This window comes from Pyrus communis, chromosome 1, assembly GCF_041283825.1.
Source record: "Pyrus communis isolate YQ-2024b chromosome 1, ASM4128382v1, whole genome shotgun sequence".
Classification (NCBI taxonomy): Eukaryota; Viridiplantae; Streptophyta; class Magnoliopsida; order Rosales; family Rosaceae; genus Pyrus; species Pyrus communis.
The window spans coordinates 3,578,791-3,597,065 of record NC_142565.1 but is presented as its reverse complement, the minus strand read 5'-3'; the positions used below and the strand labels follow the sequence as shown (position 1 = coordinate 3,597,065).

At 37.0% G+C, this 18,275-nt stretch overlaps 3 protein-coding genes and 1 long non-coding RNA gene across 8 annotated transcripts; 2 read left to right on the top strand and 2 right to left on the bottom strand.

The window, feature by feature from the left end:
* Nucleotides 1-728: 728 nt before the first annotated feature.
* On the top strand, nt 729-5,230 carry LOC137720599 (monocopper oxidase-like protein SKS1). The gene is made up of 10 exons (XM_088692923.1): nt 729-916; nt 949-1,202; nt 1,852-1,961; nt 2,038-2,308; nt 2,404-2,542; nt 2,960-3,326; nt 3,672-4,037; nt 4,121-4,199; nt 4,534-4,733; nt 4,814-5,230. The coding sequence occupies exons 2-10, from the start codon at nt 1,050-1,052 to the stop codon at nt 4,914-4,916; spliced, it is 1,788 nt and encodes a 595-aa protein (XP_088549049.1). The 5' UTR covers nt 729-916; nt 949-1,049; the 3' UTR covers nt 4,917-5,230.
* Nucleotides 5,231-6,592: 1,362 nt separating this feature from the next.
* LOC148698983 (uncharacterized) lies at nt 6,593-9,890 on the top strand. The gene is made up of 2 exons (XR_015961807.1): nt 6,593-6,757; nt 8,581-9,890. It is a non-coding gene; the product is annotated as an uncharacterized LOC148698983 (long non-coding RNA).
* Nucleotides 8,085-11,477, bottom strand: LOC137719440 (NAC domain-containing protein 7-like). 4 transcript variants are annotated; one of them, XM_088692930.1, is made up of 4 exons: nt 10,872-11,477; nt 9,706-9,946; nt 9,335-9,606; nt 8,085-9,143 (listed from the first exon to the last, which is right to left on the bottom strand). In XM_088692930.1, exons 2-4 carry the CDS (start codon nt 9,863-9,865, stop codon nt 8,607-8,609), a joined length of 969 nt encoding a protein of 322 aa, XP_088549056.1. In that variant the 5' UTR covers nt 9,866-9,946; nt 10,872-11,477; the 3' UTR covers nt 8,085-8,606. The 4 variants fall into 4 exon arrangements, with proteins under 4 accessions (XP_088549056.1, XP_088549052.1, XP_088549065.1 ...); XM_088692926.1 differs by having other exon boundaries at nt 9,706-9,890; nt 10,872-11,476; XM_088692939.1 differs by having other exon boundaries at nt 8,085-9,140; nt 10,872-11,474.
* A 4,453-nt stretch (nt 11,478-15,930) lies between these two features.
* On the bottom strand, nt 15,931-18,275 carry LOC137721220 (pectinesterase 2-like). 2 transcript variants are annotated; one of them, XM_088692918.1, is made up of 2 exons: nt 17,349-18,275; nt 15,931-16,742 (listed from the first exon to the last, which is right to left on the bottom strand). In XM_088692918.1, exons 1-2 carry the CDS (start codon nt 18,211-18,213, stop codon nt 16,054-16,056), a joined length of 1,554 nt encoding a protein of 517 aa, XP_088549044.1. In that variant the 5' UTR covers nt 18,214-18,275; the 3' UTR covers nt 15,931-16,053. The 2 variants fall into 2 exon arrangements, with proteins under 2 accessions (XP_088549044.1, XP_068316421.2); XM_068460320.2 differs by having other exon boundaries at nt 15,934-16,745; nt 17,349-18,273.

Sequence of the window (18,275 nt, the reverse complement as noted above, 5' to 3'; positions counted from 1 at the left end):
AAACCTTTGCAGTGAATCATGTTCATTGATTTTTCTTTATCTCGCCGATATTGGAGAAAAACTTGTGTGAGGTTTAACGTGCCACCACCCACTCAAAACTTACCATTTGTTAAACATTAATCTCCATCTACACACCTACTACCCACCCACTCTCAATTCATGGGTTTCTAGGTAAGGACTTTGATTAAATTTACAGAGAGCAGTGACATTCAAACCCCGACCCCAAAAAAACTCTCCTCTTTCTTTCTTTTTTTTTTTTTTTTTTGGTCGAAAACTCTCCCTTTTATTTCTTAACAATTCTCCATTTGTAAAAAAGAGTTTGATGATTAGAGGAAAACAAGAAATGTTTGTTGAATCGACAAATATGTATTTTTGGGCATGCATTGAAGAACGTAGACTAAATGAAGGGGTTGTGTTGGTGGGGACGGAAAGAAAAGAGAGAGGGAGGAGGTGGGCTTGAGATAATAAATCTTACATGTTTTTCGATTTTAGTTTATGCAGTAATTATTTTTTCAACTTTTAGATTAAATTTAATAAGAAGAATCTTATATTAATTTGGCTTAATACGTGGTAAGTTTGAGTGGCAGTGGAGTGCCATTCAGTAAGTTCAATAGCAAGTTTGCTTTCATCACTTATTTTTATATCGATCATTGATTTTTCAGATATTTATTATTTGCGAAGAGAATAAAACTAGAAATCCAATCGGTTGAGGCAGTCACCTGCCGCACTCCTTAATATACGCGCGTTTAGCCAAAAATTTCGAGAAGCGGAAGTGGTTGTAGGGCAATACTGTCGTGACACGGAGCCTTCTTCATTCTCTCTTACACACTCTGAGAGCAGCTGAAGAAGAAGAACGAAACTTCCTCTCCTCTCTTCGTATTCACACTCTCGTAACCTCCGTTTCCGCTCTCTCTCTCTCTCTCTCTCTCTCTCTCTCTCTCTCTCTCTTTCTCTCTACTTTCTCTCTCCTCCTCTGATATGTAAGAGAAACTCGCCGAATCCCAGAAACTTCGACTTTGATTTCGTAGACTTCGTAGTTAAGGATCCCCATGGCGGCTCTGTCGAGGTTCTCTCTGTTTACTCTGTTTTCTCTTACCTGCATTGCTCTGCTCTCAACTCTCTGTTCTGCTGGAGACCCCTACGTCTTCTACGACTTCCGCGTCTCTTACATAACCGCCTCCCCTCTCGGCGTTCCTCAGCAGGTACGGTTTTCTCGTCTCCCTTTCATTTGGGTTTTACTCTGTTTATTTACTGCTGAATGATAGTGCGAGCGCTTGTTAACTTTTCTGTTTGGCTCTGGATCCATTGGAACTGCTATTTAATACATTTGTAATTCATGGGTTTTGTGTATTTTTGTGATTTATGTATTAAATCTGTGGTTTTTGCTGTTTGTGGGTTTATATCAGTGACAGTGAGGTAGATTGGGGTTTAAGAAGAGTATATATAGATCATTTCGATGTGGGTTTTTTTTTTTCCAGCCATACTTGCTTGATTGTGCGTGCATTCATGGATTATTTCTGGTCCTGTTAACGAGGGTTTTAGTGACTGTGAGATGGATTGAGGGGTTAAAAAGAGTATTTAGTGAGTCTTCGGTTTTTCAGCGATATTTGCTTGATGTTGCAGTACATAATATTTTTAGATTATTTGTGTCCTGATAGTGAAATTTTATTGTTCTAAAACCCTTGTGCGGGAGGGGTTTTACCCCCTTTTCTTATAATTTACGAGCATATTTTCGTTTATGTATGGGTGATTAATGTAGTTCTTAGGCCATGTGTGCATCTTACATTGTTTGGAGTTTGAGCAATTTTCAAAGTGTATCATTACATGTTTTTATTGGAATTTTGATTGCAGGTTATAGCAGTTAATGGGAAGTTTCCAGGTCCTCCTATCAATGCTACTACAAATAACAATGTTGTTGTTAATGTACACAATGAATTGGACGAAAATCTCCTGATGACATGGTAAGGTTTTCATACAAATTTCGTTGTATTTCTTGGATGGGATGTTTTTGAGATGTTTGTGAAATTTCTATGACAGGTCTGGGGTTCAAATGCGGCGGAATTCATGGCAGGATGGTGTTCTTGGCACAAATTGTCCGATCCCTCCTTCATGGAATTGGACTTATCAGTTTCAAGTTAAGGACCAGATCGGGAGCTTCTTCTATTTCCCATCTCTTAATTTGCAGAGAGCATCTGGAGGTTTTGGCTCCTTTCATATTAATAACAGGGCAGAAATTAATGTTCCTTTTAATCTGCCTGCTGGTGATATCTTCATTACTATCGGTGACTGGTACACACAAAACCATACGGTCAGTATTTGTTGGTGTGTTAAGTCTTTTCATGTGAACAATGAAGACTGAAGTTCAGGAATGACCTCCTCCCTTTACTTTCCTTTGATTTTTAGGCACTGAGAACTGCTCTTGATGCTGGAAAAGACCTTGGGATGCCAGATGGAGTTCTTATCAATGGAAAGGGACCTTATCAATACAATAATACCCTAGTACCTGATGGAATTCAGTATGAAACCATCAATGTTGATCCAGGTATATATTTTAAAGGCTTTTGCAACCATGATCCATCCTCCTTCCCAACACTCCATCCCTTTCAATCTTCACTTTGTTTTCACAGGTTATCTCTGCCGAGACGACCATGAATATATAAACGTTGCATTTGTTCTTTTTCTGTTTTGCTTTGTCTTGTTTCATATTATTATTGTTGTTATGAAGATTTGTTGACAATTCCATTCTACTATCATCCTTTTATGCACTACCTGTCTAATTTTGATAAATTGAAGCATATTTCTCCCTGGTAAAGATCACTAATGTCGATTAAGGAATTTGGATTTCCTAGTCTTCAGAATTGGAGACATAAAATGGTGAAACGTGTGGTGCGATATTATTATTTCTGTGATATATTTTGTATTCTCTCGGATAATTGTTTCAAATTAATGTGTTTTGCAGGAAAGACATACAGAATACGAGTGCACAACGTTGGTATTTCAACAAGTTTGAACTTTAGAATTCAGAATCACAATCTGGTTTTAGCTGAAACAGAGGGATATTATACAATGCAACAAAACTATACAAACTTAGACATTCATGTTGGACAGTCATATTCATTTCTTATTACCATGGATCAGAATGCCAGTAGTGATTACTACATCGTTGCAAGTGCGAGGTTTGTAAATGAATCACTTTGGCAAAGAGTTACTGGTGTTGCTGTCTTGCACTATTCCAACTCTAAAGGACCAGCAAGTGGTCCTCTCCCTGACCCTCCCAACGATTTTTATGACAAGACATGGTCGATGAACCAGGCATTGTCTATCAGGTTTGTTTTTGAAGATTTATATTCCTTCAAGATGTTGATTTCTTGTAACATGTCTTGTGGTAGAAAGATGTTAAAAGTTTGCTATTGAGGAGCCATCATTTCTCTTATCTTAAATCAACTTGAACAGACGATCAGTTCTTGACTTAAATTTACAGAAATATTTAGATCACTACCATAACAGATGATTCAGTTAGATGCTGTAAACTATGCCTTGTTTTCGTTCTTGCATATATTGGATTTGCGTTTTCCTCATTTCTTCCCCTTAATTGTTCGGTTTTAGGTAAATTCTCAGAGTAGTTGATTACTAGTTCATTCGTCTGAAGTCTTTGGCTATCTTATTGCTAGGCAAAATGGATCTGCAAGTGGAGCTCGCCCTAATCCTCAGGGATCATTTCACTATGGTCAAATTAATGTCACTGATTTATACGTGATAAAGACTGTGCCACCACAGATAATTGGTGGGAAACTGCGAGCTACGCTGAATGGCATCTCATTTGCCAACCTTACTACACCAATCAGGCTTGCAGATAAGAACAATGTTAGAGGAGCCTATAAGCTTGATTTCCCCAATAAGCCACTTAATAGAACCCCCCGAACAGACATATCTGTCATCAATGCTACATATAAGGGTTTTATTGAAATCATTTTCCAGAACAATAACACCGCAGTGCAGAGTTTTCATTTGGATGGATATTCCTTTTTTTTGGTTGGGTAAGTTTTATTTTCATTTGTATCGTTTTATATCAGCTACTTTGAAATTAGTTGGTGTTTAGAGAATGATTTGATGTGTGCAGGATGGGTTTTGGTGATTGGACTGAAAACAGCAGAAGTGCATATAATAAGTGGGATGCAATTACTCGAAGCACTACACAGGTTTGTCTTTGAACATCTGTTTTTCTTATTCTTTATGATACCTTTTGCTTTTCAGCCGGTTATTATGCCCTTTCTTAAAAATCTAGAGAAGAAACTAAATGGAAACCCTAGAAAAAAAGTCCTGATGGCCGTGTAGCAAATATTTCGTACATACATTCAAGTCAAATGCAAATGTGTAGATGTTGGATGATATATGCCTTAGCATGTGACCTCTGAAATGATTGCTTACATACTTATTGTCCAATCTGTTCATGCATGGTATGAAGATGACTCTGGAATATGCTTGTTTTATGTCTTGCATGAAGTGTTTGTGTTTCTGTCTGTGATTGTCTAGGTTTTCCCAGGCGCATGGACAGCAGTGCTTGTCTCGCTTGACAATCCCGGAGTGTGGAATCTTAGAACTCAAAACCTTGATAGATGGTACCTTGGCCAAGAGACATATCTGAGAATCGTTAATCCAGAGGAGAGCGGTGAAACAGAGTTTGGTGTGCCCAATAATGTTCTGTATTGTGGTGCCTTAGCCAGCAGGCAGCAGTATGCTTAACAATTCTCTCTCTCTCTCTCCCCTCTAGATGAAAATTATCGTTTTAATTTTCTTTCTTTGGCATCTTCAGGGAACAGAAGCACTCTTCTGCAACATCAATTTCCAGGGGAAGTTCGAGGCTGCTCATCTCTCTGCTGGTGGCATTCTTCACTTTGGTTTGTACTTTTAGATGATGAGTTAGTTAATGGTGACGGTTGATTCCGAGCAGTGGCGGCTTTTTCGTGCTGAACCGCTGGGTTGGTTGAAATACAGATGGTAGTTTTAGGTGTGCAAATCAAAGTGTGATGGTGGTACATTTCGGGTTTTGGGTGGTTTTAGTGACAGAAGATAAATGCTTGTTTCTTACATTTTCTGTGGCGATACTTCCCATACCATAGCGTTGTAATAGGTCATTTCGTATCCAACATTCTTTTGTGCGTTCTTGAAATTATGTGTACTCATGAATTGAAGTCTCATGATGTACAGCATTTGACTTCATTTTTCTCAAGTTTCCCATGTGTCTTTTTTTTTATTTTTTATTTGTCCTTCGAGAATGTGGGCCTTGACCGGCCCTCAAATTGTCAATGTGTTTTTTTTATGATGATTTATGTCGGTCATTTTATGATTCGTTCGGAAGCTATTGTCTTTGTCTCACCAACTATCTAATCAAATATGAGCCTCTCTTCGGGGGGATTCTTTATTTTGCTCCTCAGCCTAGGGGGTATTATCACCTGCTTCCAGCTGTTGTTCACTTGTTATATTATTTTTTTTTTTTTTTTTTTTTTTTACAAATTCGTTTTTAACGAAAATCGAATCTAAGATTTTTCATTTACATGTGAAGAGAAATACTACTAGAGTTATAGCACTCAGTGACAGCTGTTGTTCACTTGTTTGAACCAGGGTTTTAAACCAAACTTGTACTCAGAAGATAGATGGGGCAATTTAGTTGAGATTCAATGAGGCGATCAACTCTTCTGTTGTTGTCATCTTACAAGAAAATCTTATTAGCATGTGAAAATTTTAATTAAAAATCACGTGCTTTTTGAAAAAGCACTTGAAAAGTGCTTCCTAATCAACTAAATTAGTTTACGCTCTAGCATTCGTTCGATCCTAACGAAATGGCGACTTCCTGAAACTGACGATAGGATCAAGGACTATGTGACCTAGAAAAGCAATGTTTAAGGGTAGGTCTAGGATGGGGACCCGATTCAGAAAGAGGTTAATTTGTGGGTTAATTGAAGAACATGATAGCAGTCACATGGACTAAGTATGATTACACTGGATATCATCCTTCTTTCACAAGCAAGAATTTCAGAAATATATAAAACTCTAATTACATATTTGCAATTAATTACCACCTTCTAAAGTCTTCTTCTGTTCATGTCGTGCGTGTGGGTAACATTTTCTTCTTACACTCATTAGTTCATTCTTTTTTCCATTTTAAATTTTAAAACAAATGATATGATTAATATTTACAAAGATACTGCCATTAACTTATCCACAATAAGCTAGACTGAGTTAGAACGTAATATCTAACTGATTATAAGATATATAATATTCTCGCATTCATCTGAATCGAACATAAAACCTTCTATAATAATCAAATCAAGTGGAAATTAGGTGCCGTTAAACCAACTGATCACTTGTTCACTCGACTTTTCTATCCTAGGATACCTCATTGACTTAATTAATTTCTTCTCTTGGTCTCTCTCGATCATGCCTAATTAGTATGTCGCAGTCGCACCAAAACTTTCATTGCTTGAAAGGGACTGTCGAGTTTGACTTGGCAACAAGTAAATAATGAAAAGATCTATCCAAATAAATAGGTAACCAATGTCCTCAAATTTCCTTGCAACCGTTTGTTCGTTTCTCTTGCATGAAAATGCTACAAAATTCAGAGGGCATCCTGCTGGAGCTCTCCAAATCCCTACCATATAGAACTGATATCTATATTTAGCAACTGGGTGTATTTTATGCTTTGGTGCAAATTGCCTCCAGCTTATCTTTCTCACACATCCACGAGCCCCATATATAGGTTAGTAGTTCATGTTCCTTTTTATGTTTCTTTTTTTAAAAAAGTTCCAAGTTTAGTTGTAAGTTCAGCTTAAAATTTTCATCCGGGTCGGTTGCATGTTTCGTTTTCAAGTTAGAGATAGTTTTTCCTTTTCAGCTCCTCATGGTAGTGCCAAATACATAAGAGAAGAGTGGCATATAGAAAAAGTTGATGAAGTAATGCATTAACAGGCATTCTTCTCTCCCTTGATTTGCTAGTAGCTAGCTTAGAATTTGAGCATTAAGTTATCAATAAAACTGTTTCGACACACAAAACTGACACACTTATTGATTTGCTATTAGATGCGAATCTCACTAATATTAAAGAGTGTCGGCAAGTGTGTTATAATTTTGTGTGTCCAACTAGCATCACCCTTTAATTATGGTGAGAATAATGAAGAAAATGAAACTTCGCTATTGTATATAAGAGTCTATGAAACACGGCTATGTGTATAATCTGCGTATTATAATATTACATTTACATCACAAGTTGGTGAGACCACAATTTGTAAACTACATCTAAACCATCTCTCAAATAGAAGTAGGGTTCACAATACAAGTAGGTTACACTTCTATTAGAAAGATGATTTTTATGTGATTTACAATAGGTGATCTCCATAGCGCTTTCAATATTTTAATACATTGACATGATATATATCACATAACCTTATTCGAGTACCTAATAAAAAAATATACCTTTCAGTAAAACACATTAACTTTTCAGAGTCATACACAATAACATTTCAAAGTCTATGACAACGAGCACCCAAAAATTAGCTATAGACCACTTCCAAACATCTGCCCTATCTAGTACTTACTAGAACATGGTAATTGATAAGAAATTTAATCTAAGCATGCTCTGTCAGCGCTTAAAACCTACCTCTTGTGGTGCCGACTATATGGATACGTGTTCTTGCTGGTTGATTGAATTACATACTTGCCTTCTACGATTTAAAAAGAAGGAAATGTACTATAACTGCATTTGCCAAGCTTTACAGCAAAGCAAGTATTCATCATTCATGTAATATATAATTTTATTATTCCGGCTCTCATATCAGATATCATGATATAGACAGTAATCGGAGCACTCGATCCTCTATCCACTAATGTTTTGGGTGCTAAATTTGTGAGCAGTCAAAAGAAGAAACAACCATTCTGGTGAGGCAGATACATTATTTAAGGGAACTTTTTCTCTTTTTTAGAGGAGCAATAGAGAAATTCGAACTCAGAGTCTCGGGTGCAAGGGTGAATATCCTTAACCAACTGAGCTACAAGCTCCTTGCATTATTGAAAAAAATTAAATACAAAGATATAGAACTCCAACTATATATAGTAATATTAATATCATTCAGTTGACATACAAAGTAACATTTCTACAATCAATCGACCACCTGGTCGAGTTCGTTAACAGCGTACATGGCTGTTAGCTATAGGTAGCACATAATAAAGTCCCATGACAGGCAAATTAACAATGCTTCATCAACTTCATTTCTTCAAGCAAACTCAGCTCCATGCACAGTCCGCTTGCTAACTAGATGTAGAAATTTCGAAGTGATGACTAATTTGATGGGGTTAAATTACTACTCAAACAAACAGAAGTTTAGAGTTTAATTAAGTTACAATGTTGATGCAGTAGTTTTATTATGTACAGGGAAATGGTGAGATCAATATCCTCTCGATTTTCCCTAATGTACTTAAATCCTATGATCGGTATATATATATACTACTAAATGATTAATTTCATATGGTGTCACTTCCTTCCGAATGTTTGAGTATTAATCCATATTTGTCTAATACATACTATAGACATTTTATTAACAGGGCATGTAATATCATGAGTAGCTATTTCCCTTTGAGGCGTCATCCTGGCTGAGTTGTGAAGCTACAAACTTGTCCAGCGCTCGCCAATCAGTCATTTGATCTACCGTTCGCTGATGATCGTCATTACTACTGTTACCATAGACTACACCATGAAAATTTTGGTCTTGATCTGACGGCTGAAAAGTGCAAGCGTGGTTAATGTCGATGCCATATGCATGAGGTGCCATGGAGTTGGAGCTGCTTACAGCTGTGGCTGATGATGATTGAAGAAGTTTTGGGCTTCCGAGAAGAGGAAGCTGGAAGAAGTGCTCGTGGGGAACCTGGAAGGGCAAGTGATCAAGCTCTTTCTTGCATGGATAACTAGGAAGGTGGTGGTATGGCACCATGTTCATGTTCATAGAGCTAGAGTTGTGCCCTGGTGAGTCTAAGTCTGGCATGAAGGAGACTTGGTCATCGTACCAACATGGTGACTCATGTTCACTCATCTTATTTCTCATGCTTGCAATTTTCTTCTTGAATACCCTACATACAACCCATCCTTCTTCCTGCTTTAATTGCACAAGAATCAAGTTTGAACACAATGTAATAAGGAAATACAAAATTTATTTTATCATCTCAACTGACCTTTAAGAGTGTACTATCTCTTGGTTAAAGTAGTACAATACATGATCAGTTAAGATGATACAAATACGCGGCACGTACATAAAAAATTTAGAATATGTGCAATTTAAATTCTTGCCTGTGGAGCTCCATTTTCATCAGTTTCAAGGCGGTATTCATGCATAATCCAATCGGACTTCTGACCATTTGGGGCTCGACCTTTATAAAACACTAAGGTCTTCCTCATGCCAATTAAGTCATGCTTTGAATAAATGGCTTTGTCTCTTCCTGTGGCTTTCCAAAACCCTGCAGCTGTGGCTCTGTTTGTTCGAGTTCCAGTAGGATACTTCTTATCTTTATGGCTGAAAAAGTACCAATCGTTTTGCTCTTCTGTCCCTATTCTGCATAGTTCTGTACTTACAGGTTTATGTAACTGATATTAGTTGTTGTCCAATTGATTAAATAAATTGAAGTGACTCCAATATCTTGATTGTGATAATGTTTATATACCTTGAAGATCCCATGGCTCAATTTTATAGAGGTCGACATCTTTAATAACATCAAGGTCAATCCTTCTTGAAGTAACCTTTTTCCTGAGGTAGTAATCAACAAGTTCTTCATCCGTCGGATGGAACCGGAAACCAGGGGGAACGTGTGAAAAAGTTTCCATATTGTCCAGCTTTTGGTCTTCGGTCCTGAAATTTATTTGTCATACTGATCATATAGGCATGCATGCATGCAAAGTTTTATCCTGAAACAATATTCAACCAACTGTAAATTGCCTTACACAACCCTAAGGAATCATCTCAATGGAATTTAATTTTCGTTAATTTTTGTGTACTTTAGCCCTAATCAAAGACATGTGTGCATGGCAAAAAAAGAGATGATTATCAGAATGAGCTCGATGTAACATATGCAACATTTTCTTTGTAAGTAATCAATGGTGACTGATTTTGTCTGATTTTTTAAACAAAATGAGCTCGGATGAGTGATGATTGAGCTTGTTTAACGCTTCCGAGCGAAATTATTGAACTACTGCTTACTTAACTAAAAGTTCATTTGACCTAATGTGGGAAATTTATCCTTTGTGAAGTTGATAATGAAAAGTGTCATGTAATCATGAATATTCAATTAGATGAATGAACTCGAGAAAAAAAAAAAGGGGGTTCTTTTTGGGGAGTTCATTGTCAATGCTATGTAATTCACCCAGAATATTTAATCTGATACAGGAAATGATGCTTCAGATGAGAAATAACTTTTTCTGTATGGTAATCATAAATACTTCTGATAATCGATCTTGGTGCAGGCAAGAAAACATGAAAGAAATCAAAATAACAAAACTGATCATTCCAAATAAATTGTACTTTACTGTTATTGTTAATTGGATCAGAAGGTCGATGAGAACCCAGATCATGTAAAAAAGGAAAGCCATATTTTTTTTTTCTTGGGATACGGTTGATGAAGAACAAGTTTCTACCCTAGCAAACCCTCAAACTTCTTGTTCGAGCGGAAAATAATCGAAATTATAATATTGAAAAGCTAACCCACAAAGAATTCAACTCAAGAATACTTGGAGAACAATGAAGTAGAATTTCATGGGGAGAGAGAGAGAGAGAGAGAGAGAGAGAGAGAGAGAGAGAGAGAGAGAGAGAGAGAGAGAGAGAGAGAGAGCTTACAGAAAAGAAAAATCTTTCGCTTTGCAGTCCACGGATCTGATCGGTTGTGTGTCAATCTTCCTCACGATTTCAAACTATAGAGGGAGCTGAACGGAGGTTACAGATATCAGGGAAGAAACAAGGACAGCCGAGCAGAACATGTGAGTGATTTGTAAGATTTAGATCAGTACTGCCCTCGGGAATTGAACACGAACTTGTTTTCTGGTCCCCAAAAACTTTATTGTCGACTTTTCTGGATTATTTGGATCCCGAGAAAATAAGAAAGACAAGCCAAGAAAATGGAAGAGTTGAGGAATGGAAGAATAGAGACCAAGGAGGTTTAAATAAGAAGAAAAACCCTAAAAACAAAGTTATAGCTTCTGGTTAATGTCTTAGGTTTTCAATGTCTTGTCTCTCACTATTGATAAAAGCTAGATTGCGGGGAAAGATTAGGCGGGAAGAAAGGGTGGCGCAAAACTGGCTGATCAAACAGGAAGCAAAGCTCTTTCTCTACTGCCACCTCTACCCGCCACTGATAGTGATAGAGACCGAAACCTTAATCAACCCCATATATATATATATATATTTCAATATTGTTTGTCTATCTGAGCTAGCTTGGTCTCTATGCCAGTGGCAAAGATTGTCAGAGAGAGAGAAATGTGGACTTAAAGTTCAAGAACAAGTAAGATATATGAGAGCTAGGGATATAATGATGACGTATTGGAACGGCCACCAGCCAAAAAGTTACAAACAAATGCGGCATCATACTTCTAGTCCCTACCATTAATTACTTACATCCCTCGATCCCCCTTCTTTTTTAACTCTCAACTCCAATAAATTTACGATCATGATCATGGTGTTGTTGCTGTGTCCATATGAGTCGTGATCCATGGTTTCTTGCATGTTCCACCACATTTTTCTGGGGTTTACCACACGTGGAATTGCTATAACTAGTAATTGGCTCTAGGGTTTTACTGATCTTTCTTAGTATTAAGTTTGTTTTCAGCTGTGTTAATTATATCTTCCATAATTAAAGTAGAAAATAAATGGGGCAAAGTAACAATCATGGATGATTAATTCAAAGTGTTGTTGAAGAAAGTATTAATTTGGTTCGGTAGATATGGTTCTGGCTCAAAACCAATTAAAACTAATTAACCATTATGTTTTCACAATAATTCTCCAGCATTGTTCTTAATTATTATGGTGTTGTTGATCACATATAAATTACAATAACGAATTCAGGTGTCTGATTACTTATTTCAAGGACATGATAAATTTTATACTTGTTGGCTGCTGATTTGTCAAAAACTTTTACAATGTGACAGTTAGAATTACATATGTGAATTTTGGTAATCTTAATTTAACTGTTCAAATATTGGTGTTTCTCTCTACACCGATATATTATATATTATAGACAAACTCCAACTTAAAAAGTGAGACCTAAAAGTTGATGAAACCGATGGTGAAATTATAGCACTCCAATACGCTTCTCTCTACAAACCCTAGTCCTATTACATATTCTATTGAGATCAACTCGTGACCTATACGCTTCCATTGTCATCATTATACGCGGTCTTAAAATATCTACCAACATGTTCTTTGTCAGCTGAGTCGACCGGCCGTAACGGAGCTCGAGCCCCGTTCTAACACCGTCCTCTCCTTCCCCGTTCCATCGAAAAAGGAAGGGCAGCACAGGTGGCAACTTTCTACTTAACTAACGTTGTCCTATATTCTTTAGTATTGACGGTGTTGTTAGTTAGGGTTTTTGCACGAGTGCTTTTCCAGAAGAAAAGTGGGACCCATTAACCGACGTTTAATATCAAGAAAGTGACAGTTCTCCAAATGGCTTTATCCTGAGGTGCTGGGCGGAGTTGGGCGGGCTGAGCTGAGCGGAGCCGAACGGACAGAGAGTGTTGAGGAAGGTTTTGGAGGGACAGTGATGAGTAAAGTAAAGGGCGGCAAGTGTGGTGGGATGTGGGACCCATAGAGGAGGAGAATGATGGCCTGGACGGCTTGGCAATCCGGCGTGGGCTAGCCACTATCATTGAGCTCGCAAGTTGAGGGAGGGACGACGGAGGGGTCGTGTATTTTTCTGAGTTGTGTCTGTGGGATCCGACTCGGTGGAAAGATATTTTAGTGTGATCAAAATATGGGATGATACAGAACGTGTTATCATATAAACAATATGATATGTTTGTTTAAAAGTTAATAATTTAAAATATAAAATTTTTCACTACTTATATAAAAATAGGTGAGTGTTCTGAATACAATAAAAAAATATCTTCACTCGGTGGCCCCTTCCGTTGTGTACCAAAACAAAACAGGCTTTAGTGGGTCCTACTGTTGGGTTTTAGGAATGAGCACACCTTCTTCCCGCTAGGACTCAGCAGCGGCAGCCTGCTCCCCTCGCATTGCAACCCAGAAGCATGGAAAAGATCAACCGCGTGCGCGCGTACATTAGCTAAGTTCAGTTAGGGTTAGTTAGTGTGGGAGAGGACAAACTTATCCATATAGTTATTTCAAGCTAATTGCCTAACTTACTTGAGAATGTTATTGTAACGTTATTTAATATGAATAACATATTGATATATATATATATATATATATCTATACTTTGTCATATATATAACATAGTGTTCGGGCAAAGGTTTCAAATATTAACCCAAACATATAGATAAATAATTTAGCATACTGCTACAATAACATTTTGGTTCTTGAAAGATTTTCTGGTGTAGCCTCATATACCTCTTTGATTTTTATGAATATATAAAAGTATATTTATATTTTTCATAATGGATTCATATGCAAATGAAGATCACAAAGCGGTCTGATACACGAGTTTTACAAATTGAACACTTGCTTAATCAAACAATTTCTCAAATTAATATAGAGCCTACCAATTCAAATGGATTCTAATTATAATAAAAAACGGTACAAATATGGTATGAAAAATATAATATAAATAAATTTTTTGTAATTAAAACGGAAATAGCTTGTATGAATTAATGGTGAGATTTTGAGTATTCATGTAGGTCCCGTATTTTTCATGATGACGGATGAGAAACATCATTGTTTCCGTCCAAACGTTTTGGTGGACGGTAAGACTCCGTTGTTACATCGACGTGTCGTCATTTGGGTGGCTGAACTTCTCCGCAACCAATAAGGATGCGGCTTCCCTAATACTCTTAGGGCCCCACATCTAATCAAATGCCTACGTCTCAGGGTCCCACCCGTATGTTCTTAAGGAGAGATCTTTTAGTGTAACTGGTACACGGAGTGGTACACCACGTGTCACTATACAAATAATGGGATATGTGTGCTAAAAAGTTAAAAACTTAAAAAATAAAATTTCTCACCGCTTTTATTAAAACACGTGATATACTATTTATATTTCTGTCACAACTAAAAATTTCTCGAAATAATCAATTTCTATCAAAACTGGTCGGGTCCCGTTGTTGTTCTTGTTCTTAATTTAATTGGTAATAGATAATATTACCAAAATATCCATAAAGCTTCGATTTTTCAACTAAAGTTTTTCATTTTAATTTTATGACTTGTTGGTTATTACTAAGAATACGTTTAATGTTTTTTTGACTACATGAAAATATTTTTCTTTACATTTTTAAGTGTCTTTTTACCATTATTATAGTTGCTTATCTAGCGTCGCGTTTATTACCGCAAATTTACAAACTTCTTTGTAAATGCTCTATCTCACATCGAAACGTCAATGCCTTCGTATTTCAGTCCATTCAATAGCTTACAATATTCTCTTCTTTGACTAGCTGAATTGGAGTTGGTTTAGAGGTGATTTTTCTTTTTATCCGGTAAATAAAATATCTATGTTTAATCCATGTTGTTTTGCCTCTTCCATACAAGCAAAGGTCATTCCCTATAAAATAATTCTATAAAACATTGTTGCATGCAAGTTTCATCTAATTGTGAGGTTACTTCCTCTTGAAAAATGCGGATCACTTTCGTACTTGGTTGCAACGTGTGGACTGTGTGGTCCATATTTGGTTCCGTGTTCTGTTTTCTCAAATTTTGTCAAAATTTGTTTAAAAATAGTGATTTTATTCACACATTTTTTTTCTTTTTAATTTTCGACCACCGGATCGAATAAAATAACTAAGATCGAATGAAAGAATTAACAATAGATATGTGGAAAGTAAAATTGGTGTTTGTATAGCCCCACTCGTCTAAAAATTAGTAAGAAAAGCAAAGTTAAGCGGGCAAATTTGTGAATGTGACGCATGGTTGACAAGTTTTGGGCATACGCACGCACGAAGACACAAATTAGTGACGATTAAGTGGTTTATGATTATAATAATCCTGTTTTTAGTGTTTAGTTGTCACTTCATTGAAAAAGAAAATGCATAAGTCTTACCTAAAACAATTGGATAAGTACAAAACATGTGAATATATGATTGCATTTTGGTTTATATGTCACCTCGAAATTTGTAATGACTATTATTACCATGATTATGTGAATATGAAACCTGATCAACTAAAGCTAGAATAGTTAAAGCTCAAATGATTAAGACTATAGTCATGGTCGCTTACTACATATCCAAAATGACATTTTCATCACGTCACAAAGCAAAAGCAAGAAGAAACACAAGTTGTGTGTGTATTATTTCACATGTTATAGTAAACGTAGATGATATAATTGAGAAATTTTATTTTTAGAGTTTACTAATAAAAATAATTCCGTATCTTAATCTAAATAGAATAATATATTACGTGATTGTGTTCTAATTATTACAGATTTTAAGGCATCTTACACTCTCCCTTAAATATCCAAATGATTGAGTATCTCACCAACTCAAACCCAAATTGGTGTTACTTTTAGGTTTTTGCTGCATTTAGCTCTTTTCTCGTTGTGAAGGGTGTTGATTTGATCACTCTTATTTTCTCCTTCTCGACTCAGTGTCATTTGATTGTTGCCTCGTTGCGGTGGCCTTTTGCTGCTTATGTAACCAAGAAAAATAAAAGAAACTCAGAATCACATTTTAACTTTGCAAGAATGAATTTTATTTTTATTTTTTTATATTTCCATTAAGCAAGAATGATTTTTTTTTTATATATATTTCCATTATGTAATTTTTGATTCAATAATTAAAAAACAAATTACTGTCAAATAAGTAACTTAGAGACATAATTATACAATGGCACAGTTCATGCAATGGTATGATCGAGGTTATGATCAAAGGCCTGCAGCGAATGCTACATTTGTAGCAGGTAACCATGAGCTTCCAGCAATGAAATTATCCACAGTAAACTTCGATGCTTCCGACGAACTAGTTATAATTCGATAACCACCCCACTTGACCCTGCCAGTAGTAGGTGCACCCGGTCCAATGTTCTTGTATTCTCCATAATACAATGTCTTCAAAGCAAAATCACCGTTCCACTTGAGCCACCCAGCTGGGTCAACCAGGGTGTCTAGAAAAGATTGCATAAAAACTGTGCGTGAATACTCCTTCCATGGTCTACCCAAGAATGTCTTGACTGAGCCGACGGACGATTCAAAGTCCAGTGCGGCCATGACACGTGAGTCGTGGATAGAAATACCCGTGTTCTGGTTTGGGTCCGTTCGGCCTTGGGCTGTGATTGTGTTCTGTTGACCACTCATGGGTTTTCTTGCGTAGATCATGCAGTTTTGGAAAACAACAGCAGCGTTGCCAAAGATAAAATCAACGGTGCCGTAGACATAGCATTCTCTGTAGAACTGTCGTTGGGAGTGGGTGTAGAGGGTATCTTGGTAGCCTTCGAATCCGCAGCGGTAGAAAACTGAGAGGTCGGCGCCTGATCTGAGGGCTACTGCTTGATGGTTCTCTGGGCCAGCTGTGTTGCGGAATATTATGCCACGAGCAATGAAGCCTTCACCAGTTACTGCTGTAATTACACCCCCCAAAAAATCAAGAATTAGAAAATATGAATTTTTAGTATTACTTTTTGGGTTCAAATCTTTTAAGATAAATTATATATGGGCTTGTTTGGATGTATTTTTAGAATGACTGAAAGTGCTTTTAGAAAAAATTGTTTTAGGTTTCAAAAGCACTTGAAGTGTTTTCTGCAAGAAGTGCCAGTTATGTGCTTCTTCCAAGAAGTACTTTAAATGTTTTTTTAAGATTCACTTGCATTTCTACTAAAGAATGGTTCTAAAAACATTTTTACCAAAAACATTTTCAGTCATTTTAAAAGCACATCCAAACAAACTCTATGTCGATCAAGGGGAACATGTATCTTGTAGTAGTTAAGTTCTAAATTTATATGTCTGCTCGTAGAAGATTTTGTTTTTGACTTTGTTATTTTTTTGTTCATATCATTGAATTATGCATAAATTAACCGTTATAAATTTAAAAAGTAAAAATTTATACTAATTAAAAATCAACAATTTACCGCACCTTTTGTGCTCTATTGTGACAATTTCAATGGCACATACATTTTGACATTTGAGAAGACTAGTGGTTTGAGAGAGAGAGAGTCATGACTTACCAACAGTTGCAGACTTGAAAGTTGTAGAACCTCCAACAACACTACGGCTGCCGGTGATGATAGTATACCTTAGTCCATCACCCAGCAGATAAATGTTCTTCAACTTAATCTCAAGGTTTTCCTTATAAACCCCTCTCTTCACATGTATCACAAACCTCTTACTCCCACTCCTTGCGGCCGCAGCATCCAAAGCAGCTTTGATCGTCTTATAGTTCCCCGACCCGTCTTGAGCGACCACTACGTCCGCTGTAGGCGTCGACTGCAACAGTTTCCTATTCCCAGGGGAAACCCAACTAGGATAACCCTCTGTGTACATATTTGTCAAAGGTGAAACATTTGAGGAATTCCAAAGTGACAAAGTGTTACTAATCAGCTTGGACACATTGTTGGACATGAGTGGAAACACGAAGTCCGAAACCGCAAGCTCCACGAACCCAGCCCGACACGTGTCGAGGTTCGTGAGGGCAGTGCTGAGCCAAGTTTGCGTATCATAGTCGGTGCATTTTGTGGCAGTGTCTATGGTTTGGTTGAGGAGTTTGATGGTTTCCTCATAGAGGCTCATGCAGTCAGCCCATGCAGCTCTTTCTTTCTTGTTTCTACACTTTTGCCCTAGCCACTTGTTGTGACTTTGCGCCTTGAGTGCTCTTTCTAGAGTTACTTGGACTGCAAGTTTCTTGAATTTGGATAGTTGTTTGGGGATAGAGAGAGATTTTTCGTCTTGGGTCATGGTGTATTTGCAAGTTTCAGGGTAGGGGGTTTTTCCGCACCATGAATCTATGCTGGTGTGAAGAATGTTTGAAAGGGCATGTGAGAAGAATAAAACAAAGGAGACACATAGGACGAATGAACTTAGATTTGTCGCCATTGATGAGCTCTTAGTTGGTTTGGTTGCTAGGGTTTGTGAGGGTTTTGTGTTTCGTGATAAGA